Source organism: Gymnodraco acuticeps, unplaced genomic scaffold (assembly GCF_902827175.1).
Source record: "Gymnodraco acuticeps unplaced genomic scaffold, fGymAcu1.1, whole genome shotgun sequence".
Classification (NCBI taxonomy): domain Eukaryota; kingdom Metazoa; phylum Chordata; class Actinopteri; order Perciformes; family Bathydraconidae; genus Gymnodraco; species Gymnodraco acuticeps.
Window position 1 is genome coordinate 19526 of NW_022990963.1, and position 12975 is coordinate 32500.

Below are 12975 nucleotides of genomic sequence, written 5' to 3' on the forward strand. Positions count from 1 at the left end.
TATTAAACCGAGTCATTCAAAACCAAAGTAAACTGTGTCTTAATTACAAAAATGGCAAATGTACGACAAGCTTTTTATTTCTGTAAATACATATACATTTATTTGACTTGACTTACAACTCTCCCTATGTAAAACCCAGTCTTTCAAGGCAAACGTTAACAAATAGTTAAAGCTTCATAGTCAAATGCTTAAACATGTATCATCTCATAAACTTCATTTATACCAAGCTGTGCATGCCACAAAGCAAATGTTATTTAATGTGAATCCTGCTTAAAGAATGGAGCTATACACTATTACTGGTTTACGGAAAAGTCAGGATTTAACATGTTTTCTCTTTTTTTCAGGGGTGTCATCATCAGAATAGAAGAATGCAGCCATCCCATAGTAATGAAGGGTCTATGTGCCGAATGTGGCCAGGACCTGACTCAGTAAGACATGCAAACACACTCACACTTTAATACAACGAAACAGAAACATCAATCAATGTTTATTTATATAGCCAATTATCACAAATGTTAAATTTGTCTTAGTGGACTTCACAGTTTGTACAGAATATCAGTATGACAATACGACACCCTCTGTCCTTAGACCCTCTGTCCTTAGACCCACTGTCCTTAGACGCTCTGTCCTTAGACCCTCACATCGTACAAGGAAACACTTCCAGAGAAAACCCACAGTTTAAAGGGAACATGGGAGAAACCTCAGGGAGAGCAACAGAGGAGGGATCCCTCTCCCAGGACGGACAGACGTGCAATAGATGCCGTATGTAAATCGAAGAGATAATATATTTCACAGCGTAGGTAGACCAAATGTTAGGAAATGCATGTGTCTGTGATAAGAAGATGAATCCACGAGGATGTCAGCAATCCTGTGGGAGCCATCAGGGAAGTAGTATGATGAGAGTCTTGCAGTGACAGGTTCAGCCACGACTCGAAGTCCAGGACTCAGATCCAGAACTCAGGATAGAGGATCCAGGACACAGGAGTGGAGTGCACCAGCTGGGCGTAAGCTGGGCGTAACTCTACGTCCGACGTAGAACCGAAGGTTAAGACCAAACTAAAGTTATGACTAGTGCACCACTTAGACTTAAGCCCTGTATGCGTTGCGCCCGGGTGTAACTTTTACGCCTAGTACGGAGCAGGCGTAAATCGGAAAGACAGACTAGTATCCATAGTAACGTAAAACAGGCAAGAAGGATATTAACGATGGCAGGGCGTCTTGTTTACATGTTTAACAATGAAAGGGCATTAAGAAGAGTCTCAATTTCTCCTTCTCCAGCTCAATTTTTTCGTGTTCCGCTCTCAATTTGACGGTCTCCACCTCCACACGAACGATTTCTTTCTCCGTCAGTTCCCGCTGTAGCTCTGACAAATCCCTCTTTCTCTTTCGGGGTGTGGCCATTTGGGATTCCCCTTGAGTCATCGCTGACGCTGTGGGTGTGGGAATTCCCTCTTCTCTGCGGTCCTCTGAGTCTGTAAAATGGTAAAATGGCGTTGCTTGGCAACAATTACTGTTTCGCGTGTATTCACGTGGACGCGCATCTTAAGACCAGGCGCAGCTACGCCCGAGACTAGTCAGGCTTGGTGCACTCGGTGTGAATTCGAATCACTACGTCGGACGTAGCTAAGCCCGACGTTAGAATTAAGCCCTACTTTTTTACGCCCAGCTGGTGCACACCACTCCAGGACCGCAGCAACAGGATCAGCCACGACTCAGGATCCCGGCGTATATATAGACACCAAAAAGAGATTTGGGGGAAGCTGGGTTATTCGGAACATGAGAGTACAGACAGAGAAGGAAGAAGCAAGGTGTCCCCCGACAGTCTGAGCCTATGGCAGCTAAACTAACGTTTCTACGTACATGCACTCCGTTAGGATAGGTTAAGGGAAAAGATGTATGCGCCACATCTATACCATGAGCGCATTGCTCCTAAAAAGTGTTTTGACACTGACACCATTCAACAAGAAACATGTGTTTTAATGTTCCTGCTTATTGTTCGTATGATAAGCTCACTCTGCTTTGAGCTGATTACTAAACATCCCGACCGAAAACAATGTAGAAGTGGCAGTTCTACATCTGAGTATTTGTGCTGGATTTGTTATTATTTGATGCCATCAGGTGGCACCAGAGATCACACAGAGAGCTGAGCATCACTCGGGTCATACATCAAGTCCTCACCACAACGTGCAGCATTTATTGCAGATATGACTGGATTTAAAGAAACATAGTGCCGTTAAAAAGACAAGGACATCTACTGGCATCTCAGATAGAATGAGGAGATTCTTCTAGATAAAAAGTGTGATTTGAGAAGAAGGCATCAAACAGCAGGGAATCATTTTGTATACGATATACTTGAATGGTCAGATCAAGTCTGAAACGTGACTTGCATCACAGCAGCAGCTCCATGTGTAACATCAACAGACAGATATCAAGACACAACACATGAGAAACAACCATAACAGCTCAATCACTGAGAGACAACCTGCTCAACGAGCTTTTGATCTGGACTCAGCTCTGTATTCACTGTGAGGATTGACTGGAGCACAAAGGATGCTTCAGTCTGACTTTATTGAATCGCGGGGCCCTGTATCTAATCGGAGACATGCCATTTAAAAACATGTTTATATGTTAAAAGAAGAACAGATCCGTATAGTAGCGTATAACTGCCAAATCAGTCGCTCACTGTAGTGATTTTCTCCCTTAATTGTTGCTATTGTTCTCACTCATCAAGCACCCAAGACGTGCATAACTCCCACTCTTTCTCCTTTCCTTCTCAGGCTGCAGAGCACAAATGGGAAGCAGCACATTCCCATCTCCACGGCAACCGTGTCCATGGTGCACAGCGTCCCTGAGCTGATGGTCAGCTCCGAGGTGAGTCATGTGATGGAGACGCATGGGGAAATGTGCAGGTTTAATTAAAAATCCATATTACCCTTTTAAAAACGTGTGTGTGTATGTGTGTGTGTGTGTGTGTGTGTGTGTGTGTGTGTGTGTGTGTGTGTGTGTGTGGTGTGTGTGTGGTGTGTGGTGTGTGTGTGTGTGTGTGTGTGTGTGTGTGTGTGTGTGTGTGTGTGTGTGTGTGTTGTGTGTGTGTGTGTGTGTGTGTGTGTGTGTGTGGTGTGTGTGTGTGTGTGTGTGTGTGTGTGTGTGTGTGTGTGTGTGTGGTGTGTGTGTGTGTGGTGTGTGTGTGTGTGTGTGTGTGTGTGTGTGTGTGTGTGTGTGTGTGTGTGTGTGTGTGTGTGTGTGTGTGTGTGTGTGTGTGTGTGTGTGTGTGTGTGTGTGTGTGTGTGTGTGTGTGTGTGTGTGTGTGTGTGTGTGTGTGTGTGTGTGTGTGTGTGTGTGTGTGTGTGTGTGTGTGTGTGTGTAGTGATGTTAAAGTATGTACAGTATAATTTAGACCAGTGGTTCTCAACAGGCCTCGGGGCCCACTTTTTCCTTTGTCAATAGATCGCGACCCGAAATTTTGAACCACTCTATTCAACAAAAAAGCGTGCTGTAATATATACGCTTTTCAGCATACAATATTAATACAAGTGAAGTACAGTGCAAATATCCCTTATATCCCTTCACAGAACTAAAGTATGCTTTTAAAAAAGGTTTAATGAGATGATGGAATCAAAGCTGAACTATATAAAAAGGCACACATGCTGAAAACCCAACCCCAGCAGGGGGTCTGAGGGATTCTCCCCCAGGAGATTTTTAGAAATACTAACATAAACTATGCATTCTGGTACTCTGAGAAGAAAATAAATAAATCTATTACTACCCGATATATTAATGATATTTGATGCCATTGTTTGTTTTTCACTTTGTTCTGACATCTTGCTGCTCCTCACAGAGAGAGAGCAAAGAGGAGAGAGTCTGTGTGACTTACTTTAAATTGTGGGTAAGGGTAGATAGCTCCCATTGTTCTGTGACCTGTCAGTCATCAGACCGGGGGTCATATTTCATTATGTGTTCATTTTTATCTGAAGTTGTAACCATGGATGTATAAAGAAGAGTTCTACCGCTAAGTTATTCTCCGTGGGGACTTCCGGCAACAATCTTGATTCTGATTGGCCAGAAGAAAAAACATCAGCAAAGACGTTTTATTGAGAAGATGATCACTACGTGACAGAAGTTTTCAAAACCTATCATGGTCTCCGGTACTTCCAGTCCAACGCCGACTGCATGCACAGCGTTAGAAAATCGGGCATTAAAAATATAAGTTTGACTTTTTTCAAAAAATTAAATATATATATTTTTTTTTTACATTTTTTTACTTCACTCACACATCTGCGACCCACTCGAAACAGGTCTGCGACCCACTCGAAACAGGTCTGCGACCCACTCGAAACAGGTCTGCGACCCACTCGAAACAGGTCTGCGACCCACTCGAAACAAAGTGGGTCGCGACCCACCAGTTGAGAACCACTGATTTAGACACTAGGCAGAATAAATATGATACAATTTATTTATGTATTATTTTCTTCAACTTATATTGTATGTAAAAAAACACGAGTTTGTATCCGAGTATCTGTTAACTCGGTAAGGAAAAAGTATTTATAACAAAATCTGTACTATGTCGTGTCAAAGGATCATATAATCATTTAAAACAGATAGACTTATACTCTGGTTGCCTTTTACACATTTAAATTGTATTTTTAGTCTTGTATGTGTTTTAACAGAGACATATCTGGAGGGCGAAAGGTGGATTTGCAAATGGTTAAGGACGAGGGGGTTTTATGGTTTCATGGTGGAGATGTTTGGATAAGGGTGGGACCAGTTGGCTTTTCTACTATATAGTGAAATGCAAGCTGTGCTCTGGGTGCAGAACTTCTGTATCCTCTGAGGGTGAAGTAAATCTACATTTCAGATCGATTCCACTTGTATATTGACTTTCTTTATTACTTTATTAAATATTAACAAAAGACCAACTTTGTCCGTGAATCATTTATCAGTTTCTCTTAAGAATTTCCTCCACATACAGCAAACATAATACACCAAGGTCATTTCAAATAAAAAAAGTGGTGGTTGCTCCTGTTCTCCCGCTGATTCTCTGCCCCCCCCACCCCCCCCCCCCCCCCCACCCCACACACAGCAAGCAGAGCAGCTGGGCAGAGAGGACCAGCAGAGGCTGCACAGGAACAGGAAGCTGGTCCTGATGGTGGACCTGGACCAGACTTTGATCCACACCACGGAGCAGCACTGCCAGCGCATGTCCAACAAGGTAATATCTGTGTGAAGGAAACTTCTGAAGCATTGGAGACGAAACTCAGAGAGACACGGCCAGGGAGAGCAGGAACACTGATGGTTTATCTGGAGCTTCTGCCGGAGAATTCTACATAATGATAATGTCTACTTCTACTTGCAACATTCTCTTGCACTATTTTATTTCTATTCTGTTATTTCCTTCAATATTCTGTTGGTTTATTTTTGTTCTATGTCCTATATATATTCATGTTGCACTGTTGAAGGAGCCTAGGTCCAGAGGTCGCGTTAACCGACTATTTTCCGCCTATGATGTTTTTTTTAACAATGACGGAAAAATCTGAAAGCCGTCTGTAATTTTGACGGATTAGAACAAACTCGGAACTGCGCCAAAGTTTCCCCGCAGCGAGGCTCCGGTGTTATGCCGTGTTATGCATGCCCGCCAAAAAGGAAATGATACCGTTTCCAAACCTAACTGTGCCGTACAGATCATTGAAATGTCTGTGAGTTTTGGCTTTACAGCGAAAAAGTCTAGCGCAACCTCTGCCTAGGACTTAAGTTTTTCATTGCCATATCTTCACTGTAGCTACATGACAATAAAGCCTTGAATCTTCCTTCAGGGCATCCTCCACTTCCAGCTGGGCAGAGGAGAGCCGATGCTCCACACTCGACTTCGCCCGCACTGCAAGGCTTTCCTGGAGAAAATCGCCAAACTCTACGAGTTACACGTCTTTACGTTCGGGAGCCGCCTGTACGCACACACCATCGCTGGTAATTCACTCATTCCTCTCACACTTTACAGCACCTTTCTAGAGGTGGGAAGTAGCTGAGTACAAATACTTTGTTACTGTACTTAAGTACATTCTTCTGGTATCAGTACTTTACTCCACTACTTATTTTACTGACGACTTTTTACTTTCTACTTCTTACATGTTGAACTCAAATACTTGTACTTTCTACTTCTTACATGTTGAACCCAAATACTTGTCCTTTAGTCTGAATGTGTGTTTGATGCGTGATCATTATTCTTTAGAGTCATTGCGTGCCTATTGATTTGAACACGATCCGTGTATCCATCATTTCCTGGTCTTCTCTAAAGAAGAGGGACCAATGGAAACGTTGTCATGTTGCCGTTGTTCAGCATGGAAACATTCATTAGCTAACAATGACATTATTGTTCTATTAATATAAAGGGAGGTCAGGTACTCTTTAAAACAGCTGGTAGTTATGGGTACTTTTTACTGAAGTACATTTCAAAGCCTCTTTACTTTGACTTGAGTAAAGAAGTTTAGTCAGTACTTCTACTTTCACCAGAGTATGTTTAAACACGAGTATCTGTACTTCTACTTGAGTAAAGGATGTGTGGACTTTTGCCATGTCTGGAATCCACATCGTTTCATTGACATAACAACAGGGTTTTCAGCTTGTACTGCACATTTGTGTCCATAAGAGGGAGGTGTCTGCTTATATTTGTGTTTCAGCTCAGCTTATGCCGGCTATGTGTCATATAAAAGCAGCAGGGTGCTACATTATAAAATGCATGTGAAGCCAGTTAATGTTTTGCATTAATTACCTTCCAAATCCCCAGCCTAGTTTTAGTAGCATTTGGCTGCTGGGTGAGAGGATATTTATATGTATCCTTCTAGATAAATATATTGAGATTAAATTAGATGAATACTATTCCTAGCACCTGTTTTGCTTTGACCTTGGCCATTAAATCCATACAAAATATAGAACTTCAAGATTTTAACCCATTTGACAATAATGCACAATGGTTTGGTTTATTTGAAGCTAATCTGCATTCGTCTTAAACCACTTGCACTAAACCCGCTTTCGACTACAGATTAGATATACTATATTGATGCCAATTTGTGATTTCTTTGTCACAGCAGCATGTAAGGCATTGCAAATCTTATAATAATATTTAAAGAGTAAACAATATAAAAATGTATATGCACAATAAGTTAGACTACTCTACAATAGAATAACCTGCTAGTAAAGAAACTATATGTAATGGATATATACAACTTAATGTAGTTTGTGTTAGAGAATAATTCTGTCTTTACTCCTAAATATTTTAACATTTTCTGTGTGTTGACATTTACGATCAGCCCTGCTCCTTATCTCCCGTAAGGAATGTGATAATGCAGTCGTATGTTGATACTATACGTTTTATGGCTTGACCTAGCGGACATAGGGGGTTTTACGACTGTGAGAACGCTGGCTTTCTAAGCTCCACAGATGTGAGAGACATCTCCTGTGTCTGCAGATGTCTACGCCCATCCCCAATATGTGGGTTGACTCTCTGTAAACTAGTTAAAGGGTGTATCGAGATGCGAGGCTGATCAGAATTGACATGACAACCCACCCGTGCAGTCAGAACCTTTTGCTGCTGTGACTTGTGATATGAATTCTCCGGCCGTATCCTTGTAATAAACTATCATTGTTTGACATCAAAGCTCCAACTCTCCTCGTGTCTCTCTGAGTCCTGACTCTCCATTGCTGCAGAAGTGTCCCTTTTTAACAGGCTGGATTATATTGAAGTGCATGTAGTTTATGTTGTCATATTGGTATTCAGGGTGTGTCTTTCATCACGCCGTATTTAATAGAAGCAGCCTCACTGTTCGGCCTCCATATGATGAAAGTTTAATGCCTTCTGAATTGGATTTTTACAGTTTCTGTTTTGGTTAAAGGAGAGACACTACAGGGAAGGTCTCTATCCCCTGCCAAGGTTTAATCCATGTGTGTGTCTTAGAGTTCGTTGTTAGTGAGAGCCTGAGAGAGTTTGCAACGCTTGATTTAAGTAGTAAATAGTGGGAGAAAAGGTGGAGGAAAGGTTTTAACCCTAAGTAGTATCTGCAATATATACAGATAGTCCTGCACCTCTATCAAAACGACACGATTGATTGAAAAAGGGCGAATCAAAAATGTATGATCTACATTTCCTTGTACGATGTGAGGGTCTAAGGTCAGAGGGTGTCGTTTTCTCATACTGATATTCTGCACAAATTGTGCCGTTGTATTTGCTGTATAGTGTCCTTACTGTAAGGTAATTATTATATGTACAGCACTTTGGCTCGACCAACAATCCTTTAAGAAATGTGCGATATAAATAAAACCTGATTTGATAAAGGCAAGAAAATCTAAATCATTTTGAAATGTCAACGATTGATTTAAGGAGCAAATACTGGGAGAAAAGGAAATGTCTGAACCCGAAGCAGTTTCAGGGTGTTTTTTACAGGCAATATATAAGTCCTGCACCTCGATGGAAACGGCATAATCATGGCTAGAAGAAGCAAGCCAGAATAATGTCTTTAAAGAGAGAATATTTGTATCGATGTGCCGTAGAAAAGATGTGGAAATAAAACCGCATATTTGGTTTCCATATGCTGCTTTGAAATAAAGTGAAATACCTTCTGCGACCTTGCAGAGGAAGCTTCAAATATGCATCGTTTTTTTTAAATTATTCACATCCATCTTTAATCTTCCTTTTTTCTCTTTTAGGTTTTCTGGATCCCGAAAAGAAGCTTTTCTCTCATCGGATTCTTTCTAGAGACGAATGCATCGACCCGTTCTCCAAGACGGGGAATCTAAGGTGGGACATTTGAAGAAATCATTTGATTTTTTTTGGTGTGTTTTTACCGTTATTTAACTCTGTTTCGTTCTGAAGCATAAACGCACCCTTTGTATGTCTCATTTTGACTTCCTTACGAGGTCATGATGGTGGATTTGAACAAATCATTTCTTCTGGAAGCGTTTTTCTCGAAGGACAATCTGTCTATGTTGTCAGTTAAAGAGGCTCTATTATGCTTTTTGGGGCTTTCCCTTTCCTGTAGTCTGTGATATATGTTTATGTGCATGTAAATAATAATAATAATATATTAATTTGATATAGCGCTTTTCTGGACCCAAAGACGCTTTACATTTGGGAGGGGGGGTATATAAACAAAACAAAAAAAACAGAGACAAAGCCAAAAAGAAACAAAACACAACAGAAAAGCAGTCAGGATGAAGTTGATTAAGAGGGGGGGGGGCTTTACAGATAAAGAGTTGAAGAGGTGGGTTTTGAGGCGGGACTGGAACAGGGTGAGGGACTCAGACTCACGGAGGTCTTGGGGGAGTGAGTTCCAGAGCTTCGGGGCTGCCACAGAGAAGGCTCTGTCCCCGAAGCTCCGGAGTTTGGCCTTGGGGGTGGAAAGCAAACCGGCTGAGGTGGATCTGAGGGACCGGGGGTGGTTGGTAGAGGGTGAGGAGGTCAGTGAGGTAGGGGGGGGGCCAGATGGTGGAGGGCTTTATAAGTGAGGACCAGGAGTTTGTAATTGATGCGGTGTGTAACGGGGAGCCAGTGGAGTTCTTTGAGGACCGGGGTGATGTGATGCCATGATTTGGTGTGGGTGAGGAGTCTGGCGGCTGCGTTCTGGACACGCTGGAGTCTACTGAGGGAGGTGGAGCTGATGCCGTAGAGGAGTGAGTTGCAGTAGTCAAGGCGGGAGGAGATGAAGGCGTGAATGAGTCGCTCAGCTGCAGGGCGGGTGAGAGAGGGACGGAGTTTGGCAATATTGCGGAGGTAGAAAAATGAGATTTTGACAACATGACGGATGTGGGGCTCGAGGGAGAGGGTGGGGGTCAAATATCACGCCAAGGTTGCGTGCCTGGGTGGAGGGGGAAACAGGGGTGCCATCAATGGTGATTGTCAGGTTGGGGGTTTTGCTGAGGGTGGATTTTGATCCGATGAGAAGGAGTTCAGTTTTATTGCTGTTGAGTTTGAGGAAGTTGTGTTGCATCCATGATTTTAATGCAGTCAGACAGGATTCGATGTGGGTGAGGGGGGGGTTGTTGGGGGATTTGGTGCTGAGGTAAATCTGGTAAATCAGGTCTGCAAAGGCAAACAGGTCCTTCCAGAGGGAGTTTCAGACAGAGGGCACAGGCAGTATGAGAAAAATAAAGAGCTTTCTGAACATTAAAGCAGAGAGACATGAAGTAGAGACACTACATACTGATATACACCTGAACATCAGCAGGAGAGGACTCTTTAAAGTAGAGACACTACATACTGATATACACCTGAACATCAGCAGGAGAGGACTCTTTAAAGTAGAGACACTACATACTGATATACACCTGAACATCAGCAGGAGAGGACTCTTTAAAGTAGAGACACTACATACTGATATACACCTGAACATCAGCAGGAGAGGACTCTTTAAAGTAGAGACACTACATACTGATATACACCTGAACATCAGCAGGAGAGGACTCTTTAAAGTAGAGACACTACATACTGATATACACCTGATCATCAGCAGGAGAGGACTCTTTAAAGTAGAGACACTACATACTAGATATACACCTGAACATCAGCAGGAGAGGACTCTTTAAAGTAGAGACACTACATACTGATATACACCTGAACATCAGCAGGAGAGGACTCTTTAAAGTAGAGACACTACATACTGATATACACCTGAACATCAGCAGGAGAGGACTCTTTAAAGTAGAGACACTGCATACTGATATACACCTGAACATCAGCAGGAGAGGACTCTTTAAAGTAGAGACACTACATACTGATACACTGAACATCAGCAGGAGAGGACTCTTTAAAGTAGAGACTACTACACCTGAACATCAGCAGGAGAGGACTCTTTAAAGTAGAGACACTGCATACTGATATACACCTGAACATCAGCAGGAGAGGACTCTTTAAAGTAGAGACACTACATACTGATATACACCTGAACATCAGCAGGAGAGGACTCTTTAAAGTAGAGACACTACATACTGATATACACCTGAACATCAGCAGGAGAGGACTCTTTAAAGTAGAGACACTACATACTGATATGCACCTGAACATCAGCAGGAGAGGACTCTTTAAAGTAGAGACACTACATACTGATATACACCTGAACATCAGCAGGAGAGGACTCTTTAAAGTAGAGACACTACATACTGATATACACCTGAACATCAGCAGGAGAGGACTCTTTAAAGTAGAGACACTACATACTGATATACACCTGAACATCAGTAGGAGAGGACTCTTTAAAGTAGAGACACTACATACTGATATACACCTGAACATCAGCAGGAGAGGACTCTTTAAAGTAGAGACACTACATACTGATATACACCTGCACATCAGCAGGAGAGGACTCTTTAAAGTAGAGACACTACATACTGATATACACCTGAACATCAGCAGGAGAGGACTCTTTAAAGTAGAGCCACTACATACTGATACACACCTGAACATCAGCAGGAGAGGACTCTTTAAAGTAGAGACACTACATACTGATATACACCTGAACATCAGCAGGAGAGGACTCTTTAAAGTAGAGCCACTACATACTGATATACACCTGAACATCAGCAGGAGAGGACTCTTTAAAGTAGAGACACTACATACTGATATACACCTGAACATCAGCAGGAGAGGACTCTTAAATGCAGACGAGCAGAAATGGTAGCATAATTGTTTTCTCTGTCCGCTTCACTTATAAGAAAGTAATTGATTTTAAATCTGTCACTCCCATTAGTTCAGCCACATACAGATAAATAACAACCTTGCAGTGATTATAAACTCAGCTGTTTTTGTGTTTTTGCTTCCTGACAGGAATCTTTTCCCCTGTGGCGACTCCATGGTCTCTATAATCGACGACCGAGAGGACGTGTGGAAGTTCGCCCCTAACCTCATCACTGTGAAGAAGTACATCTACTTCCAGGGAACGGGGGATATCAACGCTCCCCCCGGGTCCAGGGAGGCTCAATTGGCAAAGAAAGGTCAGTGTGGCGGCTCAATTTGCAGCTCAGTTTGAGTCGCCGAGAGGCTAAGCTCGGCTATGAGCTGCGACGCGGTTTCAAAGAGAGAGTCCATATTGAAGTAAGATAGTTTGACCATATTTAATAAACAAAATTAAAATGACAGCACAAGCTCACCCTCTGTCATCCGCAGTCGACATGAAACCGGTGACATATACACAAACCACACCCATGTGACAATTACCAGAAGTGCTCAACAAACAAATAAAAGCGACGTGAACAAATAATAATAGAGAAGCGAAGTCTCTGCCTTTCCGGTGGACCCCATGGGCAGATATACCGAAGATACGGTGGCCCTCAGAGGTCAATGTTATGCGATTATATAAAAAAAAAAGCAAATACAGGAAGACACTGCAAGAAGCTGATACTTATAGAGAGGCGAAGTCCCGCCCATCTACTTCCGACCCATGGGACCTTATTTCTGAAAAAGTATGTATTGAAGTCAATGGAGAAAAAACGTATCTTTCGATCCCGTTTGAATTGTGCCACGAATTCCACATATGATGTTTGTCAATCTTAAAAAATTATTTCCATGTAAAAAAAGTCACAGTTTGTCGTAAAACTGTTGAAATATAAGACTATGAAAAATACGCAACTAGAAAGACAACAAATCCCAGAGTCCCGGTCCCGCATGCTGGCTCTCAGGGAACCGACTAACTCCCCTTGTGTGTATGCAGTTCTCAACGTGCCCAGACTTGGAGTGATTTCCACCTCTTTTAATACTTTCCGCCTCGTTCTGAAAGAAAGAAGTGAAATGTTTCAACGTGACGGCCGTCTGGTGTGTTGGTGCGAGACGGGAGATGTAGTTCATTGAGCGGTTTCACACAAAACAAAGTGTTACTTCACAGTTTTACGACACATTTTAATTTTTTGACTTGCAGAATTATCTTTTAAATTGACAAACATCATATGTGTAATTCGTGGCACAATTCAAACGGGATCGAACGGTAATCTTTCTCTCCA

General features: G+C 42.3%; 1 protein-coding gene across 2 annotated transcripts in view; it reads left to right on the forward strand.

Annotated features, from left to right (window-relative positions):
* ctdp1 (CTD (carboxy-terminal domain, RNA polymerase II, polypeptide A) phosphatase, subunit 1) overlaps positions 1-12975 on the forward strand; it is a 117452-nt gene that overhangs the window by 2308 nt on the left and 102169 nt on the right. For both annotated transcript variants that reach the window (XM_034235180.1, XM_034235181.1), the window contains exons 2-7: positions 345-428; positions 2778-2871; positions 5081-5209; positions 5811-5961; positions 8695-8785; positions 11807-11973. In XM_034235180.1, coding sequence (XP_034091071.1) covers positions 345-428; positions 2778-2871; positions 5081-5209; positions 5811-5961; positions 8695-8785; positions 11807-11973 — 716 coding nt within the window. The remainder of the gene's footprint in view (positions 1-344; positions 429-2777; positions 2872-5080; positions 5210-5810; positions 5962-8694; positions 8786-11806; positions 11974-12975) is intronic.